The sequence below is a fragment of the Colletotrichum acutatum genome (assembly GCF_030867785.1).
Source record: "Colletotrichum acutatum strain CBS 112980 chromosome Unknown BDZ83scaffold_8, whole genome shotgun sequence".
In the NCBI taxonomy this organism is placed as follows: Eukaryota; Fungi; Ascomycota; class Sordariomycetes; order Glomerellales; family Glomerellaceae; genus Colletotrichum; species Colletotrichum acutatum.
The window spans coordinates 636,293-651,753 of NW_026849002.1; the positions used below are offsets into that span (position 1 = coordinate 636,293).

The 15,461-nt window shown below is 54.5% G+C and overlaps 6 protein-coding genes across 6 annotated transcripts; 3 read left to right on the top strand and 3 right to left on the bottom strand.

The window, feature by feature from the left end:
• Nucleotides 1-1,947: 1,947 nt before the first annotated feature.
• On the top strand, nt 1,948-3,316 carry BDZ83DRAFT_715965 (SNARE domain-containing protein; the record flags this gene model as incomplete). The annotated part of the gene is made up of 7 exons (XM_060511801.1): nt 1,948-2,185; nt 2,257-2,531; nt 2,596-2,829; nt 2,890-2,995; nt 3,066-3,115; nt 3,199-3,230; nt 3,292-3,316. 7 exons carry the CDS (start codon nt 1,948-1,950, stop codon nt 3,314-3,316), a joined length of 960 nt encoding a protein of 319 aa, XP_060370240.1.
• A 1,421-nt stretch (nt 3,317-4,737) lies between these two features.
• On the top strand, nt 4,738-5,829 carry BDZ83DRAFT_715966 (aldo/keto reductase; the record flags this gene model as incomplete). The annotated part of the gene is made up of 3 exons (XM_060511802.1): nt 4,738-4,795; nt 4,883-5,157; nt 5,224-5,829. The coding sequence occupies 3 exons, from the start codon at nt 4,738-4,740 to the stop codon at nt 5,827-5,829; spliced, it is 939 nt and encodes a 312-aa protein (XP_060370241.1).
• A 332-nt stretch (nt 5,830-6,161) lies between these two features.
• On the bottom strand, nt 6,162-7,919 carry BDZ83DRAFT_690066 (alcohol dehydrogenase GroES-like domain-containing protein; the record flags this gene model as incomplete). The annotated part of the gene is made up of 4 exons (XM_060511302.1): nt 7,469-7,919; nt 7,014-7,384; nt 6,535-6,940; nt 6,162-6,464 (listed from the first exon to the last, which is right to left on the bottom strand). Exons 1-4 carry the CDS (start codon nt 7,523-7,525, stop codon nt 6,162-6,164), a joined length of 1,137 nt encoding a protein of 378 aa, XP_060370242.1. The 5' UTR covers nt 7,526-7,919.
• A 1,884-nt stretch (nt 7,920-9,803) lies between these two features.
• On the top strand, nt 9,804-10,928 carry BDZ83DRAFT_427016 (2-deoxy-D-gluconate 3-dehydrogenase). Its single transcript, XM_060503016.1, has 2 exons — nt 9,804-10,319; nt 10,399-10,928. Exons 1-2 carry the CDS (start codon nt 9,984-9,986, stop codon nt 10,843-10,845), a joined length of 783 nt encoding a protein of 260 aa, XP_060370243.1. The 5' UTR covers nt 9,804-9,983; the 3' UTR covers nt 10,846-10,928.
• Nucleotides 10,929-10,941: 13 nt separating this feature from the next.
• On the bottom strand, nt 10,942-12,968 carry BDZ83DRAFT_426983 (Alpha/Beta hydrolase protein). Its single transcript, XM_060503015.1, has 6 exons — nt 12,789-12,968; nt 12,386-12,659; nt 12,255-12,329; nt 11,450-12,198; nt 11,262-11,394; nt 10,942-11,203 (listed from the first exon to the last, which is right to left on the bottom strand). The coding sequence occupies exons 2-6, from the start codon at nt 12,515-12,517 to the stop codon at nt 11,039-11,041; spliced, it is 1,254 nt and encodes a 417-aa protein (XP_060370244.1). The 5' UTR covers nt 12,518-12,659; nt 12,789-12,968; the 3' UTR covers nt 10,942-11,038.
• Nucleotides 12,969-14,314: 1,346 nt separating this feature from the next.
• On the bottom strand, nt 14,315-14,914 carry BDZ83DRAFT_747812 (acetyltransferase; the record flags this gene model as incomplete). Its single annotated transcript, XM_060513508.1, has 2 exons — nt 14,315-14,558; nt 14,634-14,914. The coding sequence occupies 2 exons, from the start codon at nt 14,912-14,914 to the stop codon at nt 14,315-14,317; spliced, it is 525 nt and encodes a 174-aa protein (XP_060370245.1).
• Nucleotides 14,915-15,461: the final 547 nt, after the last annotated feature.

Below are 15,461 nucleotides of genomic sequence, written 5' to 3' on the forward strand. Positions count from 1 at the left end.
GCTTGGGAAGTTGGGAAGTCGGGGGGGACGTGGCTTGGGGCGGGCTACGCAAGGACAGAAGGTACATGTGCTATAGTGGTGGAGAAGGCTTGGACTGATGTACCTCTTGTCGTACCCTTTGATGAGGTAGCAGCGCGACCCAGCCCCAGCCCGCGCGATACTGCCACCACTGCGTAGGTATAGTACCTCGCCCTCTTCTTGCCGCCTATGGACTCACTGGACCTGTGGTGCTTTTTTGTTTCTGCCTTCTCGGTGCGGGAACATCTCATCAGCTGGGCTGCACACTTCATACCGGGCTATCCCAGCGCTGTCGCATTGGAATGTCAATCATCAGCAAAGCAAAGGCGGGAAACTACTTTGACCACCAATGCCACCCTTGAAGGACAGACCCGTTGGACGTGCTGAAAAAGAGGAGAACGAGCTGGGGGCATTTTCCAATAGAAGCTCGAGGATGCCACTGACTGGATCACGAAGAACAGGGATGTGTCGTAAACGGCCGCCTAGTCAGGCTGGTGTGGCTTGAGCCTTGGAAGTTCTTGTTTCTCAAAGTGCTGTCCGCTTGGGTGCGTGCGTGGATGACGGTCTCCGGTGTCTTGAATGGATTCGTATGCCTTGTGAGAGAGTAGGTTGTGTGTGCAAGAGACTCGGACACCACAAGGCAAAGTTTCGTCACTGTGGCCTTGGTTCAGTGCAAGGTGAGTGGCGCGAGTGTAGTAATTGCAGTTGCGCTTGGTTTGAAGCTGATTGACTTGAAAACTTGAAAACCATACTCCGTACCATACATCAGAAATGCTGTGGAACACAGTCAGCCGGCCCCCATTGGCGTCGTCTCAACGGCGCAGTGCAGGAAGTTACTTCGTATTAAGGTGTGCCATCTTTCTGTAAGTGAGAACCCATAGCTCGCAGTTTGAACGTGGAAAAAACTGACTCGAGGTACAAGTTAAAGGCACGTTAAGATAGCAAACTTTGCACTCTTCATATGACGCTTTCAGATCAGCTCTTTCTGAGTGAGATTCACGACAGATGTTCTCTTTTGCGCTCACATATATCCCCATCATGTGTCTCGAGGAACCCCCGAAGTAAGGTACGGAGTACAGGCTTCCTAATGTCGGCTGGAGTCTACAGCGCGGGCGCACCCGCAGATTCCTCGAGGCAGGTACAGAGGTACATCAAAATACGTGCTTCAAAGTACCTTACTCACCTCGCAGCGCACGCACCTGTGTGAGAGTAAGAGGTGGTATGCAGGTAACGAGGCGTGCCTTGATTAGATGTGGCGGTGCATGCACAATTCTGCACCCGGCCACGCCCCGAGCCACACTCCCAAACCCCAAGCTCCCAGCGCTGGCGCTTGCACAACGGCCACAGTCCAGGCCAAGGGATGGATTGCGCTCCCGAAGGGATGGGCGGAGGACAGTTTGAAGTTGCTCTCCCTGGGAAATGTACCTAGGTATCGGGACACCCTGGCCCCGTCACTCCCGCAGAAGCAGTCCAGTGACTGCAGCGCTGCGCCAATGAATCTCGACTTGGACCTGGCTGCCCCGGACCTGGAACTCGGCCACGACGCTCGTTTGCCTCAACTAACAACTCTCCAGCTCGAGTTTTCAGATTCCTCGATACTTCATCGCCCTACCGACAACTTTAGAACTCGGACGCCGTAATCGACTCATCTTCCCAACTATGCCCAACGCTCGCGCGCATTGTACAACAATACTTTAGCCTTTCTTTGCCAGCCGCAGCCACTGCCGCGCTCCCAAAAGTGCCCGTCCGTCAATTTGACACAGCTCATTTCCCATCCCTGACTATCCACCTCAATCGCCAAACCCAGCTCGACGACAACTCTCCCGCACTCAAAGAACCCCTCAACGAACCCGAACGCGCTGGCCGCCACGCCCCAGAAAGTCGTAGTCTAGATTCCGAAGTCGCCCCCGTCTCAGACGCTATTCCACCATGGCGGTCGCATCGATACAGGACCGAACCGCCGAGTTCAAATCGGTTCTCGCGCAAGCGCAACGTCGACAGGCTTCCAGCAAGGTCGGCGCTCAACGACGATCACTCCTCACCGATTCCCAGAAAGCCGCCAGCGATGGCGACTCACGACCCCGGCGCTCCGACTTTGCGCGTCAGGCGGCGCAAATCGGGAGAGGAATCTCGGGCACAATGGCAAAGTTGGAGAAGCTGGCAACACGTATGCCTTCGGGTCCCAAGGGATGTTCCGCAATAATCACGGCCTGGCGCTGACAAGAACTCTTTCCACAGTGGCGCGGCGCAGAACCCTTTTTGACGACCGGCCAGTCGAGATCAACGAGCTCACATACATCATCAAGCAAGATTTGAGCGCCCTCAACCAGCAGATTGGAGGCCTGCAGGTTCTGACGAAGCAGCAACATCCAAAGGCCGACCAAGAGGGAGAACACAACAAGAATGTTGTCTTTATGCTGCAAGGCAAGCTGACGGACGTGTCGGCCAACTTCAAGGATGTCTTGGAGGAGAGAACCAAGAACATCCAGGCCTCAAGGTCCAGGACAGATAACGTGCGATCCAGTCCTGATTCCCCTAGACACGGACCTATGCTGATATGGATTTATGTGTCTACAGTTCATCTCGAGCGTTTCCCAGCACACGCAGCCACCTCTCCAACAATCAGCATCGCCGCTGTACGGAACACCCCAACGGGGAACGCCGTCTCCAGGCGCAGATCTGCTGTCGCTGAATCCGCCAGGAGATCAGCAGCTTCTCATGATGGAAGAGGCGCAACCGCAAAACACGTATATCCAGGAGAGAGGTGCTGCTATTGAAAGCATCGAATCCACTATTGCGGAGCTTGGATCTGTAAGTTTTTGTGGTTTGACACAACTCTAGGACAGCATGGGCTGACGGGAGGATACACAGATCTTTGGTCAGCTAGCGACGATGGTCTCGGAGCAGAGCGAGATGATCCAGCGCATCGACGCAAACACGGAAGACGTTGTCGACAATGTGCAAGGAGCGCAGAGAGGTGAGTTTAGCAGGCTCCGTGCTACAATGACACAGGCATCCGCATAGGTATCTGACTCTTTTGTCCGCAGAACTACTTAAGTACTGGGGCCGTGTTTCTAGCAACAGGTGGCTCATCGCTGTATGTCGTGCCCCTCCTCGTCGCCGCTTACGGACATTCCGATGCGATGAATCGTATTCACATTTACTGACAGAAATGGGTAGAAAATGTTTGGTGTACTTATGATTTTCTTCCTGTACGTTCCATATCAGCTTCGCCTCAAGATGGGGGAATTCATTACTGACTCACCTTTACAGACTTTGGGTCCTCATTGCCGGTTAGCAGTGTACGACGACTACGAGGGCGACGAACGGCGGTTCGGTGGGTTGGGGCGGAACTCAAAGTGTTCATTCAGCAGGAGATGGATGGCGTTGAGTTGTGTAATATCAGTACCCTTCAGTTGTACCATGACATTGACGCTGGGACGGGGATGGACGCGGATGGGTGGACGCGGACGCGGACGCAGCGCAGCTATAGAGCTTTCTTCCTTGCAGCATACATCTAGATCTATTAATCACAAAAGAGGCTAACTTCGGCGAAGCATTGGCGGGCAAAGCTGCGTCCCCTTGAAGTACCTTGGTTGCTTGGCTTGCTCCAGGCTCTTGAATCGGCGTGTGGATGAACGTGGGGGTGGAGGAGCAGAGCAAAAGTAAGTAAGTACAGTATACCTACGGATTAGGGTGAAAACATGCCAACTAACGTAAGGAACCCCGGTTTGAAGTGCCTCAGACTCCGAGTGAGGTAATGGAGGGGGGAAGGGGATGGGGTCAGAGTACTGCGGCCAAGCGCCCGGACCTCGGGCTTGGTACCGGTAACTTTGCCCGCACTTTGAACCGTCCCAGCCTCCCTCCCCGCCGGAAACCGGCCGCCTTGAGACCAAGGGCAGTCAAAAAAAAAAAAAAAAAAAAAAACGCTCCCCACGCTTTTGTCACTAACACGCTCCAAACCAAACTTGGCACTTTTCATGACTCGGCCCTACAAAACCCGAGAGCTGCTCCGACGACCCAGAGAATTAATCCATAAATGGTAACACAAGGCCCACCAATGGGAGAAGGGATTCGTAGAATCTGTTGTAGTTGGTACTGTCGTGGACTAGGTATTACCTACCTCATACAGTTCACGGGGTGTCTAGCAGTGACTTGACAAACTGGGGAAATCCACACGAAAGAGGGACAGCCCGGGCAGCTCTTGCCCTTCCCCGCCGGCGAGCTTTACTTTTACTGCGTACCTGAGGGAGCTGAGGACCAGAAAAGGAGCGTCACAGGTGATGGGCAAATCGAGATCGGCCTGTACTGCCTCAGGTGGTTGGCCATGTAATAATGTACCTTTTCTGGCCAGAGGTCAAGAGGGAAGTGGAGGAGGAGACACATCGTTGAGCATTTACCCGGGCATTTTGATCGCGACACATCACCCTGATAGTCTCTCCTTGGCTCGTGTTGCTCTCTTCGTCGATATATATACCGAGATCACACACCCACCTCTTCCCGTCCTTTTCTTATCCCGAGTGACGTTTCCCCTTCCCATTGAACTTTTTTTTCCCTCTCTCTTACTCCTGAGTCAAGAGTTGTATGCTTGTTCTATTCTCCAGAACTCTCTCCCACATCAAATTACCCCGCCCCCGCATTCTCATCCAGGAGTTGTCGCAACAACAACATCGTCAACCCCTCCTCAGCAGACATTACATCCACTCAACAACAGGCAAAATGGCTTCCCAGACTTTCAAGCTGAACTCGGGATACGAGATCCCCGCCGTCGCCCTCGGTATGTAGACTTCTTCATTCAAACCCCATTCTTCTCGACAGAAACACAATGAGAACCTTCAACTAACGTCATCGTTCAACAAAAAAGGCACCTGGCAATCCGCCCCCGGCGAGGTTACAAAGGCCGTCTCCTACTCCCTCTCCGTCGGCTACAAGGCCATTGACGGCGCCTACTGCTACGCCAACGAAGATGAGGTCGGCGCCGGCCTCAAGGAGGCTTTCGCCAACGGCGTCAAGCGCGAGGACATCTTTGTTGTCACCAAGCTGTGGGCCACCTACACCATTGGCGACGACAAGGTCAAGGAGGGCCTGGAGAAGAGCTTGAAGAGCCTGGGTCTCGACTACGTCGACCTCTTCCTCGTCGTATGTTTCTCACTCAACCCTGACTAGGTAAACATCAGAAAGAGATAAGTGACTAACACTAGACAGCACTGGCCCGTCGCAATGAACCCCAACGGCAACCACGATAGGTTCCCCACCAAGCCCGACGGCTCCCGTGACATCATCCACAGCCACTCCCACGTCGACACCTGGAAGTCGGTCGAGAAGCTCCTCGACACGGGCAAGGTCCGCTCCATCGGCGTCTGCAACTACAGCGTCAAATACCTCGACGAGCTCCTCCCGCAGGCCAAGGTCGTCCCCGCCGTCAACCAGATCGAGAACCACCCGAGCCTGCCCCAGCAGGAGATCGTCGACTACTGCAAGGAGAAGGGCATCCACATCATGGCCTACAGCCCTCTCGGCTCCACGGGCGGTCCGCTGCTGACCGCGGCGCCCGTCGTCAAGATTGCCGAGAAGCGCGGCGTCAGCGCGGGTACGGTATTGCTGAGCTACCACGTCGCGCGCAGCAGCACCGTGATTGCCAAGTCAGTGACGGAGAGCCGGATCAAGTCCAACTTGGAGATTGTCAAGCTCGACGACGAGGATCTGAAGGAGCTGCGGGCGTACTCTGACGATTTGACGGCCAAGAAAGAGCTGAAGCGCTATGTGTACCCGCCCTTTGGCATTGACTTTGGATTCCCGGATAAGTCGTAGACCATTGTCCTTTTTGCCGTGGGAATAGAGCGAAGCAATAGAAATGATTTATAGCGTACTCGTGTTTACGGAAAATGTGCCAATGATCGTGGTGAAGGAGCTTGTCCGAATGATGTGTGTTATGTGAGGCACCTGTTTGCGTTGGGTGTATTCGTAGTTGGGTAGTCTTGTCATTTACACCGGGTAAGGTATTCTCCATGTCCCAACTGCCTCGGTGAAATAACATAAGAGCTCACATTGCACATCATCAATCACTCAAACACGACTCTCCCAAATTCATGTAACTCAAAATCATTACTTTTTTTCTAATTATTTACATTCGCTAATGCTCTTTAATTCGACGTATCCACCAAAACCTTGAGCACTAGATTTCCACTCTCGTCTTTGACCTTGGCCGCCATGTCGAACGCGTCCTTGATGGTGCTCAGCCCCTTGTACCGGTGCGTAAACAGCTTCTCGAGCGCGGGCAGGCCCTTTGGTTTCGTGGCGATGAGGTCAATGGCCTTGGGATACGTGTTGGCGTACCGGAACACGCCGACGAAGTCGACCTCGCGCAGCGCCGCCGCCGAGATGGGCAGCGTCTGGATCGGGGTGCCCATGCCGATAATGAGGATCTTGCCGCCTGGGCGTGTGGACTAAGAAGACGTCACTCGTCAGTATACCTTGTCCTTCGAGAGTGGTAACTCGCGAATGAGAAGGACTCACAAAGATTGCAGTCTGCATGCACGTCTCGACGCCGGTACACTCATACGTCGCATTCACCTCGCCCACCGCCTGACCGCCAATCTCAGCCTTCTTGACCAGCTCCGCTACGCTCTGCGCGTACGCGAGCTTATCCTCGATGGTCTGCGGGCGCTGGGCGGGGACGACGACGCCGGCGTCGGCGAAGCCGTTGTCGAGCGCGAACTGCACGCGGTCCGCCTGGATGTCGGCGATAACGACGCGCTGCTGGTCGGCCTTGCTGACGGCGGCGCAGAGCAGGCCCACGGCGCCGGCGCCAAAGACGAGGACGGTCGAGTTGCTGGGGAGGTTGCCGCGGTCGCGGGCGTGCATTGCGACGGAGAGGGGCTCGGCGAGGGCGCCGAATTCGAGAGAGACTTCTGAGGGGAGCCTGTGTGTTTTCTGAGGTCAGTTGCCTTGCGCATCGTGTACATAGACCTAGATTTTGCGCCGAAGAGTCTTACCTGTGACACCACTTTGCCGGGTGGTTTACCAGCTCCTGGAGGGTGCCCTGGGCATGCGGGAACGCCTTTGCGGAGCTGCGGAACTTCATGCCCTTGCAGATGTTGTAGCGGCCGGCGGCGCAGAGCTCGCAGGCCTCGCAGGGCTGGCCGACCTCGAGGGCGACGTGGTCGCCGACGGCGAGGTTGGAGACATCCGAGGCGACGGCGGTGACGACGCCGCTGGACTCGTGGCCGAGGGTTAAGGGTTCCCGCACGAGGATGTCGCCGTTGCGGAAGTGGTTGTAGTAGTGCAGGTCGGAGCCGCAGAGGCCGGTGGCCTTTACGGCAACTTGGACTTCGCCCGGCGCGAGGGCGGGGAGCTGTCTTTGTTCCTGGAGCTATTGGTTAGATCTTGCTTTTGACGGTGCGTCCGTCTGGGATTCTCGGAGCTTCCTAAGGAACAGTGTTGGACTTACGATCTTGAGGTCCCTCGCGCCGTGGAGGACGGAGGTCTGGACTTGGACACTTGACATGGTGGGCTATGTGTGTACTCTTACTGCTGGGAAAGATGTAGAAGTGATTCAGAGAGGGAATAAGAGAGCTACGACGATATTGTGAAGAGGGAGGGGGTATGTAAGTGCGAAAGTGGTTCCAGGTGGTTGGAAGCTGTTGAGAAAGTGGGCAGGCCAGCCAGTTATGAGTATGTTTTTACTTTTTGGTCAAGAGCTGAGCACAGCAGCGCAGAGCAGGTCAAGGCAAGGTACGTATGGTTAAACACAAGTCCGATATCGACGGATCGGAAAACGCGACTTAAGTCAAGCTACTAGGGGTGGACGCGAATCGGCGGAGGCGTGTGATGCAAAACGGAAATGCGGGTTACGAGAGAGACTTGGTCGGTGGGGGGAAGCACCAAGTTACCTAACAAGCAAACCGACGACCTGGGAAACTGCTAGTTCAAAATTTATGTATAGCCGAGTAAGGAATCCTCGACTCGGCTCGAGTACAAGTACGCCGAAATGTCCATCTCTAGACTCAGGTGTCAAGTTACCTGGCCAGCCTCCAAAGCTACGGGAACGTTGGGGACTCGTGCGCGAGCTTCAACGAGGCTCGCAAGTGCTGGCCATTGTGTCGAGTACCATGTACGAGATGATGACACTTGCGACAAGTTGGATAGTGCTGAAAAGAGGGGGGAAGACTAAGACGGAATGGATACTCTTGCTTTGAGAAAGCATTGTTGGACACGGGTTCGTGTGGAGTTTGTGGAGATTTAGAATGAAAAGGCGGCCATTCAACATGACCAACTTACGAAAGTATGGAATACATGGTCAAGTTTGAGCCTTTGCCGGAAAGAATGCCGCGTCCGGTCTCGAAAGACGAGGCGGCATCGTGGATTGGTTCAATGGTGGATGTTGCGGGATGAAATCTTGATGGATCATGGAACGAGTGGAGGGGGGCGGGTGGAAAGAGGGGGAGGGGCAATCCCAATTGCCAATTGCCAAGTCAGCCTCTCAGTTTCTTCCTATGATACCCGCGGGTTATGGACCCTTACTCAACTCATACAAGTGGTAAGGGAGTGAAAGTGACCCCCATCCAATATGGGCAATACACGCCGAAAAGTCAGAGGGGATCCCGTCGCGGGGTTGGAGAAAACGGCCGCGGAGGCCAAACACGGCAATTCTGTCCTAAGGCGAGCGCTACGTATCTTATTCTTACTGGACATAGTACAGAGTACCTACAATATCTTTACCCCAGAAAAAGCTAAGAAAAGAGACAGAGACGACTAGGCAATCCCGTCGAAGAAGGTTGGCAAGACAGCCCGAGAACAAGCCAAATCAACAATTCAGTGTCGGTGATTCGCAGAAGACTCGGGTTCTCCTATTCTCATGCTTTACCTTGTGCCAGAGACCTTTCCTCTTCGTCTCTCTTTCGTGTTCTTTCTCCTCTTCCCCACCCATTGTGACTTTTTTTTCGTGTCTTCTCCGACGTGCGGGGAGAAGGCCAGCGACCAATCCCACTTTACCGTCACCTAGCGTTTCTTACGTGGGGGTACCGGCCCGAGTTTGCTGGTGTCAGGTATTCATTACCTTCGCTTTTGCCCCCAAGTCATTTTCGGCGGTTCAATGCTATCCACTCCCAGTCAATTTCATATCACAGTAGAGCTCCCTTTCTATAATTGGAATCTTCCATTTTTTCTATGGCATTGAAATGGGCAAATGCCTGGTTGAAGAAAACACAAAATTGGGATTCAATGGCCCAGTCGCAAAAAAACGACGTCAGAGGGTCGCGGTTGGAGATGCCCCTGAACCCTTGCAATGGAGGGGTAAAAGAAAAGAAAAAGAAAAAGTATCTAGTACATCAGGTACCACGGTATAACAGAGACGGCGGGAAATGCCCCGCACCTCTCTCCAGCTTCCATGAATCGTGAGACTCCCCGCCACGAGTTGCCCCGCGTCAATGGCTTCTCTTACTACAGTGTCAGGAGTACATCTTCTATTTGTCTTCACTATTTTTTTTTTGCGTGTCCCGTGAGCAAGTGTTCTACACCAGGTGTGAGAAGTTTCATGCCGTCGGAAGTAATGGTCTGTACCTCAGGAAAGAATGCGGGCTTCGTACCGGGGATCATTCGGTGACTGAAGGTTAGCTTAGCTTGCCCATTTCCCAAAGCTTGTCCGTTTCGCCGGAGCAAGGAGTACCTTTACAAGCTTGATGATCTTTTATCTGTCAATCCGTAAAGCACTGAATTGAGACTTGACGTTTTGCTCCGACCTCGCCCAATCAAAGTCCACTCACTTCAAACAGCTCCCCATTCATATAGCTCCCTCCACACGCATCTTTCCAAGTTTCCCAACTTCCTATAGCTTCTCCTTACTCTCGTGATACCCTTCCCCCAGGACATAACCTTCCAAATTCTCACAGTCTCCGTCCATCTGTCTCCTATCCTCTCCTCTTGTTACACACACACGCACACACACACACACAACTGCCCTCAGAATGGCATCCTCCTTCTTCTCCCTCGAAGGCCAAACAGCCCTCGTAACAGGCGGCACCCGCGGCATCGGCGCCGCCGTAGCCGTGGGCCTCGCCGAGGCCGGCGCGGACGTCCTCCTTGTCCAGCGCGACGAGTCCTCCCAGTCCACAAAGCAAGCCATCGAGAAGCTCGGCCGCAAGGCCACGATCTACACGGCGGACCTGAGCTCGCAGGAGAGCGTCGCCGCGCTGGTGCCCAAGGTCCTCAAGGACGGCCACGAGATTCGTATCCTCGTCAACTGCGCGGGTATCCAAAAGAGGCATCCGTGTGAAAAGTTCCCCGATGAGGACTTTAATGCCGTGAGTTTTGCTGCTCCTTATATACAGTCTCGTGCCGAGAACGGTGAGGAGAGATTGAGCTGACACACCTCCAAAACAGGTCATGCAAGTTAACCTCACCTCCGTCTTCACAATCACCCGCGACGTAGGAGCCCACATGCTCAACCTCGCCCCGCACCCGACCACCGGCCGCAAGGGCTCCGTCATCAACTACGCCTCCCTCCTCACCTTCCAAGGCGGTTTCACCGTGCCCGCCTACGCCGCCTCCAAGGGCGCCGTCGGCCAGCTGACAAAGTCCTTCGCCAACGAGTGGACCTCCAAGGGTATTACTGTGAACGCCATTGCGCCGGGCTACATTGAGACGGAGATGAACACGGCGCTATTGAACGATAAAGAGCGCCTCGCGAGCATCAGCGCGAGAATCCCCGCGGGCAGGTGGGGTACGCCCGAGGACTTCAAGGGCACGTCGGTGTACCTTGCGAGTCGGGCGAGTGGGTATGTGAGTGGGCATGTTCTGGTTGTTGATGGTGGCTGGATGGGTCGGTAAAGAGAGGTTCTGGGAAGCGAAAGGATCCGGGAGAGAAGTGCTTCACCGGCAGAAATCTAGACGAACATAATGAGAAAGAACGACTATTCAAACTTATGTTGCAGGAACATCGTCACGAAACAAGTGCTCTGAATCTCATGAGCCATGCTGCGTTACTACAGCTAATATGAACACTTCATTACAACAACCAGACCTAGATCTTGCTAGACATGACGCTCTCCATCCAGGGGTACACCGACCCGTTGGCCATGGGGTATCCCATATGCAATGCCCCCGAGAAGAACCTGGCCTCCTTGGGCGTGCCGTACTCGAACAGCATCATGGAGTCCTCTATAGGCATCAATCCGTCCAGAGTACCCTGTATCGGTGTGTCAGTCACTTCTCCTACGCTAGATATCTAGAGTTGTTGAACTTACGTTGATCAACAGCAGACGCGTCGAGGGCTTCTCAATGATACCAGTCTCCAGCAGCGAAAACTTCTTCTGCACGCCCGCCTTGTATTCCTCCACGGATTTGTAACCATGCTTCATGGCCATGGCAGGCGTCAAACTGTAAAACGGTCAGCGAATCACTCACAAAGTAAACCTGGACAGACTTCGCTCACAGGAACGGATACTCGTGGCCGTCAGCCTTCTCCAGCCACTCGGGGTCAAAGAAGTAATGGCACCCGGCACCCTGCGCAATCGATCCGATCAAGCGCTCGCGGTGGGTATGAGCGATGCGAATAGCGTAGTACCCTCCCGAGCTGAGACCCCAAACCATGACCCGGCTGGTGTCGAACCGGCCGTCCGCGGCAATCCAGTCGAGCACGCTGCTCCACAGCCGGTCGGGGCTCTCGGGATCGGCCGAATCGGCGGGGCAGTCGGCCGTGCCGGGGATCTCGACAATGACGCTTCCCCACCCGCGGGCGAGGAACTCGTCGGAGCGGACGGTGTTGTCGGGGCGGTACCCGTCGAGACCCGTCATTAGAATCACGACGGGGCTGGGCTTGCTCTGCGACGCGCCCGGGGGCACTCTCACGTACGCCGGGATGGACTTCCAGTCCGCGCCCTTGGCGTGGGCGTGAGGGATGTCGATCTCGTCAATGGGACAATCCCAGGATTGCGCCGCCTTCATGTACGCGCGCTTTTGGGCTTCCCACGCCTTCCACTTAACCTGGCAACTAATCTCAGGGTAGGCCGTGATGTAGGGGAACCGGGCGATGCGGTAGACTGTGCAGGCTCTGAGGTATAGGTCGCTTGCCTCCTTCTTGTTGCCGGCCATGATCGCCTCGTCGCCCTTGGAAGTCAGGGACTCAGCGATGGGGAAGAAGGCTTCCGTGTACGCGGTGGAGTTTCCGTCATTGATGTTGTTCTTGCGTGTTGTTAGTAGTTTTTTCTCTACACTGCATCTCTTTAAGAGCAGCTAACCTTGATTAGGTGTTCGAAGATGGGCTCAAAGTCCTCATACTGCCCATCGTGGAAAGGATACACACTCTTGGTGCACTGTATTGGGCCAGTCAGCATGCTACGCCGTCAAAGACCTTCATTTTCTCGCGTACCGGAAACTTCCATTTGGTTTCCCAGAGGGCCTTGATCCCCTGGTGATGAGGCATGGTCCTCTCAAAGGCTTCAGTGCCCATCACCCACTGCCGCTTGCCATCCTCCTGCTCCGGAAGCTTGTGCGGCGACATGATGTAAGGTGTTTAAGAAACGACCCGAACGGATCTCTGCTTCGTGAACAATGGCAGTCGGCCCTTGGCAACGTGTACTGGCTTTACTTTGCTGCTGCTTCGGCGGCGAACAACTTCTCGGCTGGAGGTTTTGCTCAAGACTCTGCTTGCAGGATCAGTATATTTTATCATCTGGCAGGCTGATCCGTTGCCACAGAAACAAGATGTGCATTCACTCAATGTTGAAGCGTAATGTGATCAAAATGAGAGCAGTAATGCAGTGGTGACTTACTCTGACTGAAGTGAGGCGATTCGCACGCGAACAATGGCAGAATGCAGGTCCTCGATCATGGTGGAAGACAGAGTGCAACGGTGCAGAAGCTAATTTATATATAATATGAAAGTACCGTCGATCTGCAGACGCCAAATGGATCCAATGACGACGCGCGCTCGGAGTTCTAAGGGGTGGACTTGCAGACTTATGATATAGTTCCGTGGTGCTTTTTCTTCGGACTCTGGTGCTGGTAGTTGGGGATATCCGTGGTCCGATCGTGAGACGCTTGCGACTGCACGCCAGAGGGGGAAAAATAAGGGGACATGGTGGCCGGCCGTCTTATACGACGGCGCCATGGTCAGCTCCCGTCAGCCATTTGCGATGAAGGAGGCGCTTTGGCCACGCATGTGAAGGATCTGTGAGGCGTACGAAGCACCCAAAGTGAAAGCCCTGACTCTGACGTTTTGCCCGAGCTGCCTCACATTGCGGTGCGCCTGGTTGTTTGGAGGGGGAAGCTCCGATGAAGTGCGGAAGAAGCGAGGGCGGGCCTCCGTGTGTGCGGTCTCGCCGCAACGATGACGGAGATGGCCGGAGGTTTGTACGGCTTGGCCACAACCTGGATCCGGTCTCACTCTATTATTCGATTGCTAGAATTCTTTGTCAAGTCCTGCGCCACTGCAGACTAAACAAAGCATCCATCGCAGGATCAGCGAGAGCAGGATACCTAAACTGTCACACACTGCTTGAAATGAAGAATGCGAGTGACCAGACGTCAGAGAAACCAAACCGATTTCAGTCAAAACATGTGAAACGCGGGGGGCAGCTTCTCGACGATCCGCGATTCAATGGCGGACGATCCGACCGGCCTGCCACGGGCAAGACAGCTAGACCCGTTCCATGCGGTAAGCTTCTGGCGCCGCAGACAGGCTCCCCCTTGGTGGCACTTTGAGAACGGCCAAAGTATGTCACGAGTGCCAGCCACTCGGATGCGCACGCAGGTCAGCAGTGATCTGAAGATGGTCATTGTTGACGCAGTGGTGCAGTGCGACCCTCGCTGCGGCCGGACAAGAAATTGTTGGCCTGGCGACAGAACGTTAAAGAGATGGACACAAGCCACCAGCAGCGACTATAGCGTGTGCGAGCAGTGAGCTAAGAGCCGTCGAATTTCGAGACAAGTATCGGGACTGGCTGATGTGCCCGGACATGTCAAGTTTCGAGGTTGGTCAAACAATACTAGACGAATTTGAAATGGGTCGCAAGGACTTAAGGAATAAGGATGCAGGTGGGTGACGGATTTCTATTCTTCATTATGTCGTTCTTCTTGTCTCTTTGGAAGCGAGCTTGGCGCTCGTCTGATCTAGCACCTGGTATTTCGAGCATCTAGAGCTTCAGTCCTAGTACTCAACATCAGCAGCTCACTGATGCAATTCGAGCCCGTAGTACAAAAATAACGGAGTCGAGCCCAGACCCGGACAGATGAGGCGGTCTGATATGGGACGGGACGACAGATATGGGAGAGTCGTGAGGCGGGAAAAAACAAAAGGCTACTGGGCCTTACTCTTGTCTCCCTCGTAGTAGTGGGCCATCTCGAGGCCGGCTCTCCTGAAGCCGCACTTGACGTAGAAGCCCTCGTTGGCCTCGCTACAGTCAAGGATGCTCTTGTAGCAACCAACCTTGGCTGCGATGAAATCCAGAGCCTGGATGATGCGCAAGCCGAGCTTCTTGCCCTGCTGATCCTTTGCAACGGCAATGTCTTCGATGTGGCCGACGAGACCAAGGTTATGGATGCTATAGGGGAGGAAGAGAGCAAAGGTCAGTAGGACTCTTCTAGGACATAGGTGATTTCGAGTGGCTTAAACTGACAACTTGCGCTCGACGATCAAGGCGCCAGTTCCGACAACGGTCTTGGTATTTGTGTCCTCAATGACGAGAATGTAGTATTCGTCACTCTTAGACAGCCATTGGTAGCGTTCGGCGAATTGGGCTTCGCCAATCTCGCCAACGGTGGTCAAGACACGCAGACAGTCGAGGAAACCGGTGTTGTAATCGGATTGACGAAGGGCACGCACAATGTAGCCCTCGGGAAGAGCAGCGGCGACGGTGGGGGAGACGAGGTCGTCGGTGAAGAGTCCGGCTTCAGCCATTGCGACTGTACAACTACAATACGACTGCGACTACGGTGTAGGAGTTGTTCGGTCGGGATGAGATCTATCAGAGCTTCTTCGCCGACTAAGGGTTGGCAAAGATTGGATCGACTGGCAGGGAAGGGTTGGATTGAGCTGTCGCTAAGGTACGCTACGATGGAACGAAAGACAGAGGTGCTTTGGTCGATTGGCTGGCGAAGCTTTCGTTGGGGGGAAAGCTGCAGAGGATGCGATTCGTTGAGGTGTCAAGATGGAGAGCGAAGCGGTGAAGATGGCGGAGGGAGGGTGCGATGGAGAAAAGAGAGACAGCTTCAGCGGCAGAGAGCGAGAGAAATTGAGGAAGCACTGCCGATGTAGGTCGCCCCAGGTATTGATGTAGGCGCGATGTTTGCAGCCGAGTTGCCCTTCCTTATCCGTCGGTTGGAGTGGGCAACCTGCGGCAGGTAAACACCGTAAGGTACGAATACCTGCGTCAAGCAGGGCAGGGTTCCAGGGCCCAGGGTGCCAGGGGCAGCGAGGTAGCAGCAGCAAGCAAGGCATCGCAGAT

What these genes read in the sequence shown, in the direction of transcription:
- BDZ83DRAFT_426983 (XM_060503015.1), bottom strand. Translation starts at nt 12,517, where the DNA reads ATGTCGCCGCACAAGCTTCCGGAGCAGGAGGATGGCAAGCGGCAGTGG. An exon ending in GGCCACGAGTATCCGTTCCT is followed by an intron (nt 11,395 to 11,449) that starts GTGAGCGAAGTC and finishes ACCGTTTTACAG; the next exon opens with TTTGACGCCTGCCATGGCCA. An exon ending in CGCGTCTGCTGTTGATCAAC is followed by an intron (nt 11,204 to 11,261) that starts GTAAGTTCAACA and finishes ACACCGATACAG; the next exon opens with GGTACTCTGGACGGATTGAT.
- BDZ83DRAFT_427016 (XM_060503016.1), top strand. Translation starts at nt 9,984, where the DNA reads ATGGCATCCTCCTTCTTCTCCCTCGAAGGCCAAACAGCCCTCGTAACA. An exon ending in CCGATGAGGACTTTAATGCC is followed by an intron (nt 10,320 to 10,398) that starts GTGAGTTTTGCT and finishes CCTCCAAAACAG; the next exon opens with GTCATGCAAGTTAACCTCAC.